Raw genomic sequence first — 22,056 nt, 5'->3', positions numbered from 1 at the left:
AAATCACATTCTTCCTGTTTTTAAAGTAGATTGCTGGATTTATAAATCCTCATTTTCCTATCTTATGTCTTAAATGTGCATTAGAAGTCCACACCATCCAACACATCATAAACAAGATTAAAATGTTAAACCAAATTAAAAGACCAAGCTAGCAAGACCTGAGATCAGTTCACAGAGTGAGAGAGATAAAGCATAGCTGAACAACTTGCTGAAATGTGACTGATGGGTCAGCTATCTAGTTTCTTCATCCCAACTGAACTACTGCTTCTTCTAAGAGGCAATTCAGAAATGACATAATTCCATGTCTGCATTACTGTAATTCCTCCTAATTCTTAGAGCCCTTCCAGTTATATATCACATAGTTGGATGAAACAATATTACTCAGCATTAACAAGATGATGGTTTTATGTTTCGGAAGTACAAAGTGATAATCATAGGATGCTGAAACAATCACTCTTTTATCAGAAAGGAATACGTATATCAGAGGTCATCCAACTTTACAGAATTTAAGACTCCCAGTGGCCAGATGATCACCTAGGCACTGCTCATTTAAAATCTAATTTCAACTAAAATTAAATTTAAAATAACCAGTGCAATCTAACATACCAGATAGATTTAGAACACTCTGTATACAATTAATTGCCTCATTATCTTCTTAGTTAGAACTAAATTGCTGGCTATATTCACAATCCCTTCCAAGGAAACTAGAATTTGGGACACAATGGAGAGATGGTCGTCTTTGAAGAGGATTATACAATTTTAAATACAAATACACTCAGAAAGGGTAACAGGTACAGAGGGGTGGGGGTTAAACGGAACAGCAAAAAGCCGATACAAATCCGCTCGGGGAGAGAGAGTTGCTGCCTGCTTTTCTGCCTCCAACGAGCGCGCCGCCGTCCATCCCCTGCTGTCAGGCGCCCCCGAAGCTTCCCTCCGCCGCTTCTGCGCCTCGCCTTGGCTTCCCCCGCCGGGCGGCGGTTACCTCGGCCCGCATCTCTGCGTAATGACGCGCGGGAGGCAGGGAAGCAGGCAGGCAGGCGGGCAAGGTTGGGGTGGGGAGAGGAGAGGAAAGGAGAGGAAAGGAGAGGAGAGGAGGGCGAGCGCGAAGGAGGTGGGCAAAGCACGAGAACGGGAGGCGGAGAGGAGCCGAGCAAGCATTTAAAGCGACAGCCAAGCCTCCCCTTCGCCCAGTGCTGAGCTGCGGCAAGAAAGGGAGCGCGGGCGGGCAGCGCGTCGACGGCAGCGGGCGCCCGGCTGGACTCGCCTCCCCTCCCCGCCTGGCCTCTCTCCGCCCCCGGGGGAATCCTCGCCAATCGCAGGGGGGCGCCGAGGGACCCCGCCGGATCGGGCACTTCTCTCCACCCAGCCCAGCCCAGCCCAGCCCAGCCCAGCCCGCTCCTTGGCGCCCTCCTCCGCCGGCTCAGCTGCCTTCTCCGCTCTCGCCGCGCACCATGCTCGGGCCGGGGCTCCGCGGGGTGCAGCAGCTGACTTTGCCGAAGTTGCCCTGCTGGTGCCTGCTGCTGGAGTGGTTGTGCTGGGCAGGGGCGCGGGGCCAGGAGATGTACGCGCCGCACTCGATCCGCCTGGAGGGGGACATCACCCTGGGCGGCCTCTTCCCGGTCCACGCCCGGGGGCCCAGCGGCGCGCCTTGCGGGGACATCCAGCAGCAGGACGGCGTCCACCGGCTGGAGGCCATGCTCTACGCCCTGGACCAGATCAACAGCGACCCCGAGCTGCTGCCCAACGTCACCCTGGGCGCCCGCATCTTGGACACCTGCTCCCGGGACACCTACGCGCTGGAGCAGTCGCTCACCTTCGTCCAGGCGCTCATCCAGAAGGACACCTCCGACGTGCGCTGCACCAACGGCGAGCCGCCCGTCTTCGTCAAGCCCGAGAAGGTGCTGGGAGTCATCGGCGCCTCGGCCAGCTCCGTCTCCATTATGGTCGCCAACATCCTAAGGCTCTTCCAGGTAGGACGCGTGCTCGGGCGGCAGCTCCAGCAGCAGGTGGCTGGCGAGAGCCGAGCGCGGGGCTGGAGACCAGTGGCTTTGACGGAGGACCGATTGCACCGCCGAAGAGAAAAAGATAAATTGAGCGCGCGCGGGAGCGCTCTCAGCTCGCATTTCACTGACAGGATGGTTGGGATGGTCTAGAAAGGAAAGGTTGTTTAATCTTCCCTCTGCCCCTGCCGTGGCGCCGGCGCCTCGTCCTCTGAGACGAAGGCGCCAACCCCTTCGGGGTGGGGGGAATGCAGCGGATCCCAGGCTACCTCCCTGCAGTGCCAACCCACCGTTTGCTTTCCGGGCCCACGCTCCCATCTCTAGGTAGTTTTGCTCGTCGACCTGCCTTCCCGATTTCTTTTGCTGGCTTTCCCATTTCGAATGCACTCTCCCTGCGAGGACCCGGGTATTTTTCGAAGCTGCCTCCTGGACTGGCATTTCCTGGATGTATGATTCCAGTGTCAAAAAGCAGTCTGAATCGTGGCGTTCGCGTGGGATGGCATTGGTGGGGATGGAGACTGGTGAAAAGATACGAGGGGATGATTGCAATGTGGCTTGCATTCGGCTAGAATTACCACTTGGCTAAAGAATGCGACTATGGTTCTACAGTGGGCTCTCCTTCGCACCACCGAGCACGCAAGCAACTGCCAAGGTTTCCTACCGCAGTTTCTAGGGAACAGGCCGCCTTCTTGGGGTTAGGATGCTTAACTGCTTCGAGGGCTTCGGGAGAACTGAACTCAGCCGTCAGTTAAGTTAATGGCGTCGTTTGTTCTCCTCAACTTCCCTATAAGCATTTGAGGTCGTCGGGAGAGGGGAGGGAATATTAAGTGAACTTCAGAAAATGTCGTCAGCGACGTGCGCTGGGCCACTTCCTCAAGGGGCGTGCAAATTGGTTAACCAGCAGAGCGCTTAGTGTACACTCCAGCGCACAGACGAACTGATGGCTAGAGCGACCAGGAGATCAATTAGACCGTTCAAAGTATCTTATCTAATAAGACATTTTGTTAGCAGTAGATCTTCTAATGGAAACCCAAGCACCTTCACTTCAATAATTCCCGAACTCGGTCTGTTTCTCTGGCAACGTAGACAGTTTAGCAAGGGCATCAATAATCGCCGGAGCCTGTGAAGAAGCGTTCTTTATCCTTCAGCCGCTGCCTGTAACGCCTCCCTCAAGAGAACCGAACTGGGAGGAGCAGGGCGTGGGTTCCAGGGCGTGTGGTAGGTGTGGCTACTAAACCCTTATTCCACGTGGTTTGGCTTATTACTGCGGCCGAGCGCCTGTGCCTCGTTTCCGAAACCGAATTCCCCAACTGGTGCTAAGATTCTGCAGTTGCGTCGAAGCAGTTCCCAAAGCAAGCGGTTCTCCTCCTTGGAGACTAAAGCCTGCGGTCTGAGATGAAAGTACACTGCCACATACTTCAAAATAATAAGCAGTTCAAATAATTTTCGAACTGGATTTAATCCCGATTTTTCAAAAGCATTAGCTCTTGAGCCTGTGTTTTGAGTGGGGGGACTTTTTCATTGTGGATTCTCTCCCACCCCGGAAGCTTTCTGAGACTCACAGAGCCTCGTCTTGGAACTGAGCCTGAGGAGTCCTTGGGAAAGATTGTGAGTGTGCCCCGAAATTGCTGCACGACAGACAGGGCTGCTGGAGAGGCGGAAGAGCGAGAGGTACTTTGAGGAGCAGAAAAAAGCGCGCGCTTTGGGCGGGCGAGGAAATACCGCGAGGCACCCACTTGTAGCTTGCGCGGCGAAGTTGAGCTCCGCCGGTGGGGCGCTGTCCAGCTCCGTGGTCCTGCGTCCGCCTCCCTCCTCCGCCACGTCTCTCTTCCCTTCTCTCTTCCCTTCCCTTCCTTGTCTACTCCTGGACCCCTGTTCTCGGCAGGGCGGCGCCCCGGGTGAGAAGGGGCCGCACGTTGAGAAGGAGAGGCGTTTGGGGTCCTTAGCCTTGCCCTCCCTCGGCTCTTCGCGTTCCCCTCGGTGTCTAAAGCTTCCCTTTGCTGCTTGGTCTCTGTGCCCCGAGGCCTGGCTTTCTATCCGCGGGCGTATTTCCTATCGCGCCTATCGGTCGGCCTCGCGCCGTTACAGCAGCCAGTGTAACGGCGCGAGGCCGTTGGAGGAAATAATTCGGGGATCTTGTATTGACCCAAACAGAAGATCTCTCCCTTAAGCCAACAGCCCGGGCAGATGGTACAGGCTAGGTGTGCAAAACAGGGCTAATGGATCTCACACAGTGATTGATGGATTGATTATGTGCCACCAAATGGGGTCAACTCTCTGGAGGGTCTCACAAACATTGATTGCTTAACTAATATCTGACCAGAGCAACAGTAGTGGTTTAAAACAGGGCCACAATTTTATTTATAATGCCATACTGGTGACTGGTGTTTGAGAAGTGTAATCCTTCCAAGAGTCAGAGTCACCTGGCCAGGTGCTCAGGGCCAGGGCCAAATCTGTTCCCAGACTCTGGCCACCATCTTTCTGGTGTTGAGGAATTTCCTTCTATATTACCCCTCCCCCCAAGACTAGTTCAGGCCCCAAAGGGCCCCCCATCTTATTTCAAGCCCGGTGACATAAGAGTCCACTGTAATCATAAATATTCTTTTGAAAGATCTCCCCCATGCCAAACAACAAATGGATCAGCCAAATTAACACATATATACTAATTAACCCCTGCAAAGTTCCAGTATGGAATAAGCAAAGGAGGGTCAAAACAGGCAATGTAGCAGTTGTATCAGTGTGATCTAAGCCCCATCTCCCCTTTTCTTTGTGCATTGACATTGCATGCACCTTTGAAAGGGGGGCTTCTATCACAATGCTTCAGTCACCATCCTTTCCCCCACAAATGCTGCTGTTTTGGGGAAAACCTATTGGGTTCAAATGCTATCAGCTAATCTCATACTGAAAAGCAAAAACAGCTTCTCCTCCAGTCTCCTATTCTTCCCATGGAAAAATGAAACTGTTCACAATGGCCCCAGCATTCTGGTTTGTACATAACGTAGCTTGAGGTCAAGCAGTATAATTTCCTGTTCATGGGAATTCTTTGTGCAATAGATGCTGAGAATGGGCTGTGTTCTTTTTGAGTCCCACGCTCTTTCATGTCACTGCTGTGCCAAAGTAACAGAAAATACTGTCTGGATTGCTCTGACAGATTATGAATATTTTACAAATCAGCCCATTACTGTAATTGGTGGTTGATGTCTCGTCATTACTCTTCACACTCTGTTCTTAAGACTCTACACTCTCTTCCCTACCATGTTGCCACGTTTGAAAGAAAAATGAGAAAAAATTGACAGGAGGCAAAAGATGAAATGAAGCACCGCTATTAGAGAAGAGTTGAGTATTTCATTGGATGGAACAAATAGATGTGGGAAGAGAAAATAAAGATTTTTAAATGGACTTAATACTTCTATAGGCTTTGCTCGATTTTGGAATAAACAGTTTAGGTAAATATGGAGCAACTAAAAGAAGTCTAAGGCTTAAGTTTCTTTGAAGCCATAACTTTCTAACTTCTAGCATCTTCTAGCATCTAGTATCTTCTAGCAAGATACTCAAACTAAATATCAGTTGTCTCTCTGCAGTTTGGGTATAATGTAAGGATATACATCAGCAACAATTTGTGATTCAGTTTTGTCTCTGGATAATTCAGCCAGCCAATTCAATGGACATCCAAAACCTTGCACATTTTAAGCTTTTAACAGAATCAAAATTAGAACAGGTAGTACATATAACATTCTAACCCCACCAGAGGTTATTGTACTGTCAGTACTCATCCCGCTGTGCTCTAGAGCCTTCATGCTTTCCTTCCCTACTGTGTCTTCACATTTCAGAGAAAAATGAAAAGAAATTGCCAGAAGGAAAAGGGTGAAATGTAGCACCACCCTTGGAGCAGCTGAGTGTTGTGCTGGATGCGGGACAAGTAGATATGGTGGGAGGAAAGACAATGGTATTTAATTAAACCTCTGATAGACAGTATCGCAATATGTTCTGTCATATTTTGGAGCTTAGCTGAAGGAAGGAGCTAAACAAGTCCCAAATAAGACTGCCTTTCTCACCGCATTACCTAAGCAAGGGACTCTCACATACTCTCAAGCCTTTTCTCCATGATATGGGTATAATGATACCAATTATTTGTAGGCTTTCATAGTAAACATGCAGTGTGATGTTGAACATGGATTAATATTGCTGAGTGTGACATAAAACATGCCTATCAGCTATCATTGGAGTTGAGTCATACATATTTGTCATGATCACTTTAAAAATGTGTTGCATAAGTAAATGAGCTGGAATAGAACAAAGATTGCAGGTAAAACTTTCATGTACTTTCTGAAGTGGACTTGGTCATTCATTCTGCTGCAAGTCATAAAGTGCTGAATCATCAAGTGAACTACTTGAGAGCATGAAACTGCCTCAAGCTCTGACCTGGAACTGAAAGGTCCATTAACCTTTTCAGAAAGTTGTCTTTTTTTACTGGACATGGGAGTGATAATGCCTCTCTGTAAATCTATATAAAAAGCCTTTCCATTCTTTAGCATTTGTAGACTATCCAATCACAGCTCTCTTACTTGTAGCTGTTGTCCGGAGACCATATTATTGTTCCATGTTTCCTCAATTGTGCCCCCAATTCTTCATTTACAAAATTGTTTTTCCTCGCCTTAACCCTTGTCTGCATCCATTTTTTCTTACCTTTGTACATTTATGGGAAAAAAAATGATTACAGTAGAGATGACTGTACTAATTTTATAAGCCTGCAGGTATCACATGTTTGCATTTCTGTGAAAATCAGTTTTGCTTAGAGGCATTAAGCCATAAAATGTATTTGTTTCTATTTATAGCAATATGCAAATTAATCATAATAAGTGACAGTGCAGTTTTTTGGGGGGGTTAAGAATATGATCCTCTTTTCTTATTAAATTGAGAGAGATAAGTCTATAATTATAGCTACTTTAGAAGCAGAATATGTGATAATCAGTGCACTGTAGATAGAATAGTATCTAGTACAAAAGTGACAGAAGGAAAGTGGGTGTGTTACAACTCATAATTTAGACATGTAAATGTGAGATGAGAAGGATGCTTCTCACTAAGCCAAGTATCAGACTCTACCTTCAGGCACCATACAAGAAACTAAGTAGGGACAGCTTTGCAGTCAAAATCTGGACAATAAATATGCACATTTCTAGTGATTAAGATCTAGAGGGGTAGCCTAATATCGGACTTCTAAATGTTGTGTGACCCTTGATCATCTCCATTTGGTATGACCAAGAGGATATGGGATCTGTGTATCCAAGTTTGGGATAAGCTGATCTAGAGGAATGATTTATAAGTAGCACCGGTGGCACGTAATCCCTCCGCCGCTGAGGTGAGATTGGCCTCGTCTCTGCCAACCTTCCAGAAGTCCCTCAAAACTTGGCTGTGTCAACAGGCTTGGGGGTCTCAAGGGAATGGTGATTTGATGAGGTGGCTACATTGTTTGTAACATCTAATGATCTCTCCTAGTCTTTAAATCATTATATTAATGTTTTTAAATGTAGAATTTTTTTTAATATTGTTATTTTATGTTTTTTCATTATATGCTGCCCAGAGTCAAGTTTTGTGAGATGGGCAGCCATATAAATATGATAAATAAATACATGAATTAAAAAAAATGGAATATGGAAAACAAATCCTTTGAACTTTGGGCATGCCATATAGATGACATCATTGGCCAAATGATGGATAGAGTGTCTGAATGACAGAATTGATATTGCCAGAGTTCTTGTGGAGCTGGTGTATATAAATGTTGTAATAAATATCCTATTAAATAAATAATGCTAGGTAGAGTTTTTTTGGCACTTTTACCAGACTGTTGTGAGTGCATTGTGGCTTTCTGTGCTTACCTTTATTATGAAGTAGATAACATGTGGGTGTGGAAGTGGCCTGACCTGTATTGTATCCTCAGTAGCTTGCAGTTTCATTTTTCCCCCCATCTGTGCACTTCTACTTTTTATTGTTAAGCATTACAAATAATCTTCCACAATCATTCTTTGGTTCCTAGAACGTCGTTTCTCCAGCAAACTGAAGCATAATTGTCCTTGCAGCAAATGCTTCTGTTGCTCTCTTTTATGTGTGTGTGTGTATTTTTATTAAAGAATTTTAAAAAGGGAGATAAAAATTAATATGAACTAATATATAATAAGAAAAAGAAAAGAAAAAGAAGTCAAAGAGAAAGCTGAACATGAAAGAAAGCCAAGAAAGTAAAAGAAAAATAGAAAAGGAAAAAGAAAAAGATACAAAGAAGTAGCTCCCAATCTTTACAGCAATTATAAGTACAATTATAAATTTATCTTTAATCTATGGTTACAACATAACTCTCTTCTCTCTATAATCTATCTTGTCTAATCAACAAAAACATAAATCATAAATTCATTTTTTTCAGTTTCATACAAAAAGTCCATAAGGGGTTTCCAGTCAGCAATAAATGCAGATATTGTCTTTTCTCTGATCAAAGAAGTCACTTTAGCCATCTCAGCAAGTTCCATCATCTTCACCAACCATTCCTCCATTGTAGGTGGTCCATCTTTATGCATATAATAATCTCACATTAGCTTGCAGTTTCCCATGCTGCTTCCCTTTAGTTTGTAGTTTTAAGTAGTTTGCAGTTTCCCACGCTGTAATTTAATCCCAAGGTAAGACATAAGGAAACTCCTGTGAGGCTGCAGAGTGATAGATATGTACCAACAACTGTAGTTTTGGCCATTATGTTAAAAAAACACTAAAAGGGTTTTGGGGGAAAAAAAATCTAAAGCATTCCAGAAATTAGGGCCGAAATCAAAAGCCTCTTGCACAAGAAACAGTTTTTTGAAAATGGGAGGACAGATTTCAGTGCAGGATTAGGTAGAATGGAAATCTCAGGTGCTGTATACTTCAGCCAGAATTTATCAGAAACCAAAACCTTTGTGTGACCTCTGGGGTGGAAGGGAAAGAACTATTTTCCTTTGCAGCATGTTATGTTGACCTTTAGCAAACATCCAGGAGTCTACATCTCTTACACAACTAAAACAGACAAACTCCCAAAGAAAGTACCAATTAGCATGAAAGTTCCAAATAATGGTCATTCTTTTAGATTGTGCTACCAATCTATGTTTAGCATGCTGGTCCATCATCTTCATTTTAGACTGGAAGATACCGGCTTTTTAGAGGTACTGATTCAGTAAGCCTAACTATTCCATAGCCTACTTAATTGGCTTGACCAGCTGCTTTTAAAATATGAAAACTTCTTTAATCCGGGTTTTCATAAAAACCTATCTTCTTGTGCTTTCTCTTGTCCTGTCCTTCATGGATATGTGGATGGTAAACCTGCATATTTAAGACCTGGCTGTGCCAGCTTGCATGGGGCGAGAAAAGGGGCAACCAACCCTGGGGGTGGCTAGCACCTTGAAGATGCTCCTGTATGTTAATATCCTTTCTACCAGCAGCACCTTGGAAGGTATTCTTATTTATGTATGAATATGGTTTTTATTGTATTTTTATTGTGTTTTAATTAATATTTATTTTTGTTTTTACTGTGAACTGCCCAGAGTCACTTAGTGAGATGGGCACTGACCAAATTTGAAATATATAAATATAAATAAATATTGTCTTAATTTTATGTTGAAATCTTTGCATTCCTCTAATACAGTGTTTCTTAACCTTGGCAGCTTTCAGATGTGTGGACTCCAACTTCCAGTATTCCCAGCCATCTACATATCTGAAAGCTGCTAAGGTTGAGCAACACTGCTCTAACATGTCCTGATAGCATTTATAATATCTTGTAGCTTGCTGAATGGATTTGCAGCTATTTTTGCTTGGGTTGTCTTTTGAGTTTCTCATCATTGTACTAGTATGGTACACTAGAGAATGTGCTGTAGCTCAGAATTATGTCTTGTCTTAACTTCTAAGCAATTACGCTTTAGTTATTTTTCCAATCAAACAGCAATTAAGAGGTTAAGAGTCCTGCATAAGGATAGCACTTGTCTGATGACAACATTTATATTAACTAGTAAATATGCTGCTGAATGAATTATGCCAAGTTGCGGGGGGGTGGAGGGTGGGGAGAGAACCTTCTATTTTTCCATTGCTTTTGACATCTTTTCAAAGTGTGCCTGGAGTTCTCTGGAAATTCAACGAGGCAAGTAAAGTCTGTGATACTAATTTAGTAAGGGAAAAATGACTGTGAAAAGTATTTTTGAATTCATTAGGATCTGTTTCCCTGCAGTGTGAATAGGCGAATTGGGGGAGCCTAAATTATTTGTCAGGGCTAAAAACTAGGCCTATGCATTTTTGGAGTTTCTAATTCTCAGAATCCTCTGCAATAAAAAAAACATACCCCCTTTTGTTTTGTTTCTTTGTTGATGATCACTTTTATTCTGATTTATTTGTTCTGTGAGTAGATAGGAAGCTGATCAGTTGATTCAATAAGCTACAAGATAAATTGTATAAGGTAAATATTAGATGAATACATACATACATACATACATAATTATACAGTTCTTACCTCTCTACTGTAATGGGGTTACCATTTACAGCCTTCCTTATCTTTTGACTGTTATATAATTTCCATAAATTCCATGTGTTTAACGCTGCATCTCTCTTATGGGAAATGCTACATCTGTTGAATTTCTGCCTGCACTGAAATTGATGAATTTATAGGAGTTCCACAGACAAAGATAGGTGGCTAGATGCCATTTTTAGTTCCCAGTAGGAAAGAAGAATATCACCAGTGCCAGAAAATGTTCTTTTTCTGTGCAAAGAGTATTTCTGGTTCAAGAAATGCAAACATTTTGTCTCTTTTAATGTATTGTTCTGCTGGAATGAAATCAGCAGAACATACAAAATGTATAATAATGATGAACTAGCAAATATATCATGTGCATTATACCTTGAAGGATCTGGAACTGTAATGATATAGGGGCACATACTTGACTGGCATCTTTAAAATGCATTTGTATTAGATCCCATTGTTCTATGGACATTGAACATTCCTCCGAGGATGGTTTATCAGATGTAGGCATAAAGTCACAAGTTGTATCTCTCAGGCCCTTACAAAAGTTCGGTGCTGGCTGTGAATATTTAAGTGTAACTAAGTCTGTATGCTTTATAGCCCCCTTTTCTCCTTAATTTATGCAAAGATCAAGGCCTTTGCAATAGGACATCATTCTTATCTGATATATTGTAAAGGAATCTTGAAACTAAGCCCAAGAAAGACTTCTTCAGATCCAGTGTTCTGCAGACATGAGGACTTGAATACCCAAAGGTCCCAGGAATAATCATGTTGACTTGAAATTCTGGGAATTAAAGCCATGTGTCTCAATTGTACCCAGGTTGCCCTAAGTTCTTAACTACATTAATGATCTTGTCCTAAATCCTTACAAGGTCATAGTAATCACCAACCTACTTGTTTTTTCTTGATGTACAATATTTTCTAATTAAATATTGCTTCAAACATTTAGCATATTAAAACTGCTATTAAAATAATGAACCTTTAGAGAACCCCATAAAAAGCAGAATGTTGTATCTTTTCTTTTGAGGATTCTTTAGATTTTACTGTTGTTCTAAATCTGGAACAGTCAAATCCAACACCGAACTTTCGTAAGGGCCTGAGAGATACAACTTGAGACTTTATGCCTACGTCTGATAAACCATCCTTGGAGGAATGTTCAATATCCATAGAATGACGGGATCTAATACAAGTGCATTTTAAAGATGCCAGTCAAGTATCTGACCCTATATCATTACAGTTCTCAAGAAGCTGACACCACTAAATCAGACTGGTATTCCATCTGCCTTAATAGAGTACTGCTGGAAGCAACTTTTCAGGTTTTCATATGGGAGTCTCCTCTGGCTATAGGAAAAATAAAGTTCCTTTACATGTACTTCTCTGATGAGTTCTGTGATGCAGAGAGGCTCAGAACCCCCCCCCCAGATATTATTATCTATATCTATATCTATATCTATATCTATATCTATATCTATATCTATATCTATATATCTATATACAGTGGTACCTCGGTTCACGAACTTAATTCATTCCACGACTCTGGTCGCGACCCGAATTGGTTGCGACCCGAATCAAATTTTCCCATAAGGTTCAATGTAAATACGGTTCATCCGTTCTGACCCCTACGAATTTGGCCGCCAACCGATTTTGGTCGCGTCCCGAATCAAATTTTCCCATAAGGTTCAATGTAATTACGGTTAATCTGTTCTGAACCATATGTATTTTTTTTTTTTTAAACCGCAAAAATATGAAACAAAATACAGTACGAAGAGAGAGAACGCTAACCTTGCTCGACGCGACTTCTGGCATGGAGGACAGGAAGGCGGGTGGGGAGGCGGTTACTGCTTGGAGGGAGAGTCCCCCTCCCTACAGGAAGCCACGACCATGTGTCACAGGAGGGAAAATGGCCGCGGATCCTGTTCGTCACCCGATCTGGCGTTCACGAACGGAGGCAAAATTTTGCGAACGGAGCTGTTCGTGACCTGAATTGGTTGTGAACAGAAGCGTTCGTGACCCGAGGTACCACTGTATCTATATCTATATCTATATCTATTCATGTGTAAAATGCATTAGCAGGAGTGTCCACAAGAGTAGATAAAAATATCAGCATGACAGCCATCTAAACATCTTTCATTTACTCCTTGCCACCCAGTCTACCCTGGAAACCCTTCGGCTTTAGTAGGATGTAGCACTTAACTGACCTTGGCTGATCTCAAAAAACCTAAGCAGGGTTGAATCTAGTTAATATTGGAATGGGAGTATTCTTATATCAGACTGGATCTCAAATCTTATGTCCCAGAAGAAATGAGAAACCACATCCACCAGAGAAAAGTACTTGTCTATGTAGTCCTCAGGAGTTGAACTCAGCTCAGGGAGTCCTTAGATATAAAGTGAAGTAGAGAAGATTTTAGTGGCAGAGGTCCCCCTTAACGTTTTGGGGGGATGTGAGGGTTACACTGTAGGGGGTAGTGATGCAGACTGAGTGGGCAGAGCTGTGATTTTGTTTTTCTTTATTTTTAATGTTTTTGATGTTGTTAAAGGGGATTGGAGGATTTATTTTCTTGGATTTAGCCGTGTTAAACTGTTTTAGGGCATACATTTCTATTTTCATATATTTCTTGCTTCTGGATGTAACTCTGAGGATGCAAGATGCCCACTCCATCTCTACTTAAAGCTGCCCCACTCTGTGTAGGACTGATGTGAATCTGATTCTTTCAGTAGGCAGCAAGGGACTGATGATCAATCTGTGGTGAAATCATGAAGGAGAAAAACCTAGTTCCGTTCTGTCCCAAGAGCAGACTTGCCTTATTTGTTTCTTCATCTACTTCCTGCCATGCTTGTTGCAGCCTGATACATCAACATTCAATTGCTCTTGCTTCCCCCACCCCCATTTATTTTTATGCCAGGAAAAATCTCTCCATCTTTGGGCCAAGCCATCACTAAAAGTGTAGGGGCCATCTTAAAAGGAAAGATGGCAACCTTATCTGGTATTCTTAGATTGCATGGAAATATGCATAGTACAGATGATCATTAATGAGTGTATTCCCACTGGAATTTCTGTGGTGGTGGCATTGCTCATTCCTTGGTCTGGGACTGTGAACGGGGCAGTCTGTTCGCAAGAGAGGACACGCATAAGGATTGCTGATTAATGTGAAACCACTAATTGCAAAGGTGGGTATAACAGAACCATGTTTCCTATGTAAAACAAGAAGGGCAGTACAACTTTGAAGCATAACCTTGTGTCTGGCAGGGTACTGTATAGGGCACCAGCTTGCTAATTACTGTAAAATGAATTGAATTATGTTGATAAATGGCAAGATAAAATTAACTTCTATTTTGTTGAGGTAATTTTTTTTTTCTCCTCAAACCCTGAAGTGAAATCACGGCTTTTAATATCTGTCATACAAGATTAATAAGTCATATTTATTCTTTAATTGATCTGGATATCCAAAAGCGCATTGCAGGGGAAGAAATGAGGAATGTGCACTATGCACAAAAAAGTCCCTGACGTGGGTCAAAATGTCTTTCTAGTTATCAGCGCCAGGGGGAATTGTGTGTCTTTTTTGCAAATGTCTACTCATTATGAACTCAGCTGAAATTCTACCACAGTGAAGGTCCCAAGCAGAGATGAATAATTTAGTCTCACTTGATCTGTTGGCTACTTAAACTTTAAGACTTAAAGGGATGTCAAATGGAAAGGTGCATGGAGTGTTGCCACATGGTACCCACAGCTCTGCAGAAAAGTTCTGTTCCAGTATTGTTGTTGCTTGGTGCTTGAAGACATACTGTATAATATGTTTGAGAGAATTACATTTCCACTGCTCCTGCCTACACATTATCTTCACTCCTACCAATATGCTTATATAAGTCTTTGAGGCTTTTAGAAGTCTAGCAAATTTATTTTCTTAAATCTGTAAAGCAAAGCTTGATCCCTAGGTGAAGTGATGGCTGGAAAAGTTGCCATTTTGAAGCATGAGAGGAAAGGCAGACTTTGTCCACCCCCACCCCCATGCTTTTCAAGCTGAACAGATTCCTTAAGTGAATCATATGAGAGAATCACAAATTGTGTTACACTTCCCTCTCTCTTCCCAGGAGGTAACACTGGTAAATTGCCCAAACTGTACACGGAGATTTGATTTGAGATCTTTATTTTTTGTGAAAATAAGAGACCTTGCAGACACTGACACAAGCAAGAAAATAAAGAAACAAAAGCACATATGTTAGGGTGGTTTCACCCAAGCCTTTTGTCATATAAGAGAGCTGAGGGTTTTTGTTTTTTGTTTTTAAGAGGGCCAGTTTAATATACTTGTAACACTTTTCTGTTTTCCTTCCATTCTTCTTTTTTCCCTTTCTCAAAAAGAAATTAATAACACCGAAAAGGACAGAAGAGGTACACAATATATTTCAACTGGGAACGCTTGAAGCATTTCTGTGCAACCCACCGAGGCATATGAATGCTGGAAGAAGAACAACTTCTGACTATATATCTTCATGATCTTGTCTTTAGTTGTGTGATCTTTTCTGACATTTTTAGAAGTGTAGACCAGCATTTTCAAACTGTCTTCCACAGAACCCTAGGATTCCACAGGAACTTGATGGGTTTCCATGAGAGACTAAAGGATAAAAAAAAGTTCTCTCAAATGCAGCCAAGGACATCCATAGCAATTATTTTATGGAAAAGTGTTCACATCCCAGTCACCGAACATTAATTTATTTTGTTAAAACATTAACATCCCAAGTAATTGTGGAATGCAAGCTTAACTTTTTGTACATTAAAAGCATCATTGTTGCATTTACTATAAACAGTTTACATCCATTGTTGTGAAATTCAAAGAACTTCAATATATAAATGTGCATAAATAAATTACAAGGACAAATTTCGTTGTATTGCAATTTTTCTATCACTAGAGCTTTGCTTCTTGATCAAGGATTCCAAGATTTTCTTTTAACTAAGTTTGAAAGTCCCTGATATAGATACCTGCCAATTTCACAAAGCAGATACTGAGGAAATTATACCAAACACCTACTTCCACTTCACATAAATCTTTTTTATTTTATCATGATACTGCACCTGCTCCAATTCTACAGTTGTTTGCTCCTTTATGAATGTCCCATTCTCTTCTGTTGGCCTAAGGTTGATGATGGGGAAGAAACATGGCAAGTGAACTGAAAAGGCTCAAGGAGGAACCTAATAAAACCTCTAATCTGGTGTTCTTCAAGTCTAATGGGCTTCAGATTCTACTTATTATGTCCATTGGGTGAACCCATGGTCATCTGTTGGAGATGGGGGGAAGGCAAGTAAATGCGGACTTATGTTCTGGGATCAGCCATCATGACTCAAGTATGTAATCACGGCATTTGCTTGATGATGCCACTGTGTACCTTTTTGACACCATCATGATTTGTTATGGATGCCAGCGATACCTCTAAGCTTTGGGTGTTTTGTTTTGTTTTTTTTTGCTTAAGCATGATATGCAAACCCAGCCACCGTGATTTGTAAACTGTGGTTTATGGCTTAATGAAATGTGCATAAACCAAATTACTGTAATAGAAACAGTTTGGAAGAAAACATGATATATGAACCAAGTATTGAGATGCTAATTTGGTATACAGTACTTGGTTAACTCCAAATGTTTGAATCAGTGGAAAGGCAAACATTCAAGTTCAGATTTCTACATTAGGATTGTAAAATCAAGGGGTATTTTTGGAATTTTGATGCATGAAACAAAGGTTTGTGGATTGTCTGCAGAAAAAGATGTGGTGTTGTTTGAAAGAAACAATAGGTTGTGTTGATAATGGATGCTTAAAAGCTTTTGTTTTGTAATCCACTGAGGAACAGCTGTTTTTGTTTATCAGGTATACTGCTAACTTTATAAATGGAAATTTTAGTTTATCCCTTGATGCTCTAAATGTCAGTTTTATAGTTGCTACAACTTACAAACAAAATGCATTGTTTTCGTTTCCTTTCAGAACAGATGGCTGTAATTGTTTGCTGCTTTTTCTGACTTGATTGGCTTCTCTTTTTGTATTAGTGAATATCTATAACTATAATTATAATTAATTAACCAACAAGGGTGGGTTCATCCATGCAAGCTCTTCACACATTATGCTGAACTTTGTTCAGTGTGTGAACTGAGCCACTGTTTCATTACCTGGTGCTAAACACATGAACTATTTCAGCTGAAATATATTGCTATTTATATATGAATGAATATGATTTTTGATCATCTGATGTTTGTTTCATCCATGCATTATCTTAAATGTAGTTAATAATCATAATAAGAAAAAATATAGTAAGTTTAATAGGGTCCTCAATAATGACTGGTTAATTGATTGGGCTGAATACTAATTAATTTTAAACATGGTTTATTGAACAACCAAGAATGTGAAGAGTTGCTGCATCGTGCTGGTGTGAAAATAATGGTCCACTTATATACCTAGAGTAATACTTTTCTCTTTCAGTTACATTAAAAATGCAGCTCAGTAACAGCTTTAGCAGGACTCTAACAACCATACTCAAGATTCTCTATTATACATTTTGGTGATAAGCTTTAGATAAGTTACATTACTGAATTAATTATTAATTATTTAAATTAATAATTAATCACTTATATTTAAGTTATTTAAGTTTATTAACAGATGGTTTCATACAACACACTAAGCTAAAGTCAAACACACTATATTTATTTATTTATTTATTAGATTTTGAGGCTCCCCAACTCCAAAAAGACATTGGGCCACTCTATTCTTAAAAAAATACATAAGACCACATACATAACATCCAGGAAAAAAAAATCCCCAGGGGCTCTATAAACACCCTAACCCCAGGCCTAGGAACAGAGCCAGGTCTTAAGAGACTTCTAGAAAATTTGAAGGGAGGGAGCCATTCATATGTCTGGGGAGATGCTATTCCAGAAGGCAGGCACTGCAACAGAGAAGTCATGCTTCCTTGGTCCCGCAACATGACAATGTTGTAACTTGGTGCAAGATGTAGTAGGTAAAACAGCCAGTTGAATGCTTGTCATGCATAAAATCTGGGGAGAACTCTATGTCTTCTTCCTATGCAATGGCAATATCACCTTCACATTTTTATCAGTTGAGTCAAAGCAAATTTTCAGTTTTGTGAATATTTTCTGTTACGTATTCCATATACTTCGCATGTATCATAGACATGGCTTAGCTTGATAGTCAAGGCATCTTTTTAAATCGAATAACTCCTTGGAGACTATACTGAAGGAACACTGAATATTCAGCATTGGACTATACATAGGGAGACAATGTTTGTGTATATCTAGCAAAAACTACAATAGTATCTCCTCAGTTGCTACACTTAATTTAACTATCCTATCTAGTTTTTAAAAAGCTTGTTAGCGAAGTTAGCAATTATCCTCCCCTATTTTTTCTGATTTCTATTAACATATGTAATTGTCTTAGAGATTACCTTCATTTCCATCTATCTAGCCAGTCTATGTAATAAAGTGTCTATCTAATCTTTTCCATATACCTTTTTCCCAAGCCATATACTAAATTCTCTGGAACTATAATAGCAAAACACTTGTATAGCTTTCCAAAAACATTAAAATTTCAATGAGCAGATTGTTGGCACTGTATCAGAAAAGGCCTCAAGCACATAAAAGACATCTGGCTACAGTTATGCATTTTATGAAATGCACCAAAGGAGAATGGTATTCCTAAATGTTTATACAATATTCAAACTCTTTGAATGCAACGTATGCACAAAGATTCTTCTGAATGTTAATAGTAGTTATTAGAAGGAAAAAATTAGGCTGCTATAATTAAAGGCACACTTCTTTATCTTTGTTTTCATAGATGTGTGAATGTGACGCTAGTTGCATAAATAGAAAACTATCCAATTCCCTAGGTACATTTTTTATAAATATTGTTTACACAGAGGAGAACCCTTAATTTGAATGCAGAATACCCCAGTTTTTCTCCCTGGCATCTCTGATGGGAACAGAAAGGATTCCTGTCTGAAGAGCAACTGCCAGCATAAGAAATGCTTATCTAGTGGCCACTGCTTCAGTTTGATATAAAATAGCTTCTCACATGTATTTTTTAATCTAATAACAGGAGTGTTAAATATAGTAAAACAATAATAGCCTGTGCACTATTCAATGGCAATGGAAAGAACATTACATTTATATAAAATTAATATAAAAACTTTCCCATCCTGGCTATCAGGGTACCCTAATATAATCAGTGAGAAAAATGGGAGAGATACAGCCCAGCATAAATTAACAGAGACAGATCCCATATGTTTCACTAGGGACTATAGCAGGAATGGGGGAACTATATTAGTAATGGGGGGGAAAAGACCTGTGTCTTCTAAAGGTTGATAAAACTATCTAAAGATGTATATGAATTACATTCAGTTTGCTTTATGATGAAAACTAATCAACATTCACAAATTGCTCTATAACTGAGACAAAGGACAAAAAGAACTCAAGATTTTTTTTAAAAAAATGTAGGAGCCATGACAAAGTAGCAATAATGGTGCATTGGAATATCTGCAAGTAATACGATTTGCCTGCAAGCAAGAACTGGTGGGGCCACAAAACACATAAAGTAATAGAAAATGAAGAAGCTAAAGTGCTCTGGAACTTTAGAATTCAAACAGACAAGGACCTGCCACACAACACCCCAGACTTAACAATTGTTGATAAGAAAGACAAAAAAGTCTGGATAGTGGACATTGCAATACCTGGAGACATAGAAGAGAAAGAACTGGAGAAAATCACAAAATATGAAGAGTTGCAAATAGAAATGGAACAACTGTAGCAAAAGTAAGCAAAGAGAGTACCAAAAGTAATAGGTGCCTTGGGTGCAATCCCAAAACATCTGGACTACTACTTGAAGACCATCAGCTTTGACAAAATCACCATCAGTCAATTGCAAAAGGCAGCTTTACTTGGAACAGCTTATATTCTGCGATGATACCTTTAACACCATCAAACAACCACATCTGCCTATCCCAGGTCCTCAGGAAGGACTCGATAGGTGGATAAAAATGCCAAATCCAGTCTAAACATCTGGTTGACTGTGTGACCAACAATAATAATAAAATTGACCAATCAGGATTGAGCACAAGCAAAGAACCAGTTAGAGAACAGCCCTCATCAACCTGCACCAATCGGAAACCAGATCAGCGTAAGGCCAATTAGAAGTCAGGACATCTGGCTATAAAGACAGGAACCCAGTCAGTCCCTTCTCAGTTGCCTGTAGTCTGTGTAGCAGCCACTTTGCCTTTGAAGATGCCAGCTGCAATTGCTGGTGAAATGTCAGGAAATATGTACTCTAGACCATGGTCACCAAGCCCTGAAGCCCAACAGTTAGCAGTTATGAAAGCATACACCAGTACATACAAAAATTATTATTAACATTTCTTAGAAACAAGCAAGATCATATTTATTTTCAAAATTATAGTACTCCTCCCTCTCCCCCCTGCCCACATTAAACTAAATAAAATATAGAGCATGTTGTGAGGAAAATGCTCACTTACACAAGAAAACAAAGCATTTGGAGTTAGATGCAACAAAGTATACTTTACTGAGATAGAATAAAATAGGATAGAAATAGTAAAACAAAAGAAAAAAGTAAACAGTAAACAATAAGCATGCATATATATGCACACAAACAATACACTGATTTAAATAATAACTAAACAATATTTATAGCTGATAAAATCAGTGGAAGGCCAGTGCAAATAAATGCTTTTAATTTTCAGTAAAATCATCCTGCAGTTGGCTGGGTGAGCATTTGTGAGATGTTCATTCTACAAAATAGGAGATGCTACAGAGAATGCTCACCTTCACCCCATAGCTGATTGTCAACAAGCCATAATATGGGAACCAGAACATTCTTTCCAGGAAACGATCAGATAAGCTTACGTGGAAGAAGGTGACTCCTTAGATGACTTGGTCCTGTGCTGTTCAAAAGCTACTGCTGTATATGTCCCATTGAGGAAATAAGAAATATTTGGAAAGATTTCAGATAATAATTTAGCAATAGTCAATGTAGAGGAAGTCTTACCATTTGTTACATCCCCAGTTTAGAGCACAAAAGAATGTTGAGGGGGGAACCCCCCCACACACTCGTCAAGTAGTGAACCAGTTCCTACTGGATCATTACTCGAGAGTGAAATTCAGCTGAGTGTTGGAACCCTGGGGATATGTTTGAGAAGTGTTATTTATGATACAAAAACTCTGCTGATGCAAGCAGCCTAGGCACTTTTCTGTGGAGACTGTGCTTATTATACCATTTAAATATCATGATAATTTCCCCTGAACATAAAATTTATTGACAATTACGGTGGTGATATTAAAAGCCCTGTGACTATTTTGCTCTTGTGATATGGAGAATCTTTCCTTTGCAAAGTGACAAGGCAAATGGCAGTGGCACATTGAAATATCATCTTTTAAATATTGACCTTTTTCCAAAGCTTTGATAGATGTTAGCAAGTGGAATTCATTAAAACATTTTTAATTTCCTGACATTAAAATAGAAAATACTTTGCTCAATGCACACTTACTCCAACAGCCATCATCCAAGTGTCCTAGTTTAACAAAGGCTTTCTGAATTCCAATGAACCTCACTATTGAATTTATAAATCAGTGCTAATGTAAGTTCTACAAAAGTCAGGGTGTGTATACACTGATGTCTTACAATTCATTAGTGGCTATTTAAATGCTTGTATCAGCTTGGTCTAAAGGTACATAAATACATTCAAATGAATTTCAAATTGGAACTTTCCAAAAGGATTGGGGAAGAGAAGGAAGCACCCCAGTGAGAACTCCAGGGGAAAATTACATTTTTATCACATACACAATATAAAAGCAAAATAAATATTAATATATTTAGTTTCAGGGTGATTATTTTATTTCTGATCTTCACACTTTATGAGTATGTGTATGTGAATGGAATAAAGACTTAAAATGATTTCCACACACCCCAGTACATATCCAGAGCATGCAAGCTTGAAATTAAATTCCATTCAAAGCAATGTGAACCAGGGTTTAAGAAGATCCAGGCTGCATATTTATGCACTTACTTAGAATTAGCCTTCCTGAACTCAGTGATATTCACTTCTAAATAGATATGTGTAGGATGGTACTGTAACAGCCTACTTCTGCTTGAAGTGCTAGAGGACAGGCTTAATGCACATTCTGTACCTGAGCACTTTGTCCCTGTTACAGGAAGTGACATTCAGGCTGATTTGAACTCTGTAAACTTGTATAATATGTGAACTCCAGTGCTAAATCAGGTTAAAAACAGGGTACCTTGGCAATAGTTTGTCATCATGCCATTAATTTGACATGACTCTTTGATTAATGATACTAACTTTCACAGCTCTTCCATAGAGTACCGTTCAAGATTTGTGTCTCTGAAGATCACTTTCCTTAATGGTGTATTATGTGATGATAATAATTCTGTGTCCCATTTTGGGATAGGTATTAAAGTTGTATCAAAGGTGAAATTGGATATATTCATACTTAATCATGTTGAAAACTCATAGGCATTCCA

The 22,056-nt window shown here is 40.5% G+C and overlaps 1 protein-coding gene across 1 annotated transcript in view; it reads left to right on the top strand.

The window, feature by feature from the left end:
- The first annotated feature begins 1,449 nt into the window (after nucleotides 1–1,449).
- Nucleotides 1,450–22,056, top strand: part of GRM7 (glutamate metabotropic receptor 7) — a 421,378-nt gene continuing 400,771 nt past the window's right edge. The window contains exon 1 of the mRNA XM_088134322.1: nucleotides 1,450–1,970. Within this exon, the coding sequence (XP_087990448.1) occupies nucleotides 1,452–1,970 (519 nt within the window). The 5' untranslated portion in view covers nucleotides 1,450–1,451. The remainder of the gene's footprint in view (nucleotides 1,971–22,056) is intronic.

This window comes from Python bivittatus, unplaced genomic scaffold (genome assembly GCF_059951505.1).
Source record: "Python bivittatus isolate LINGU-HERP-01145 unplaced genomic scaffold, Pbiv_v1 ctg000080_np1212, whole genome shotgun sequence".
NCBI classification, from domain to species: domain Eukaryota; kingdom Metazoa; phylum Chordata; class Lepidosauria; order Squamata; family Pythonidae; genus Python; species Python bivittatus.
This window is presented reverse-complemented; position numbering and strand designations above follow the sequence as displayed.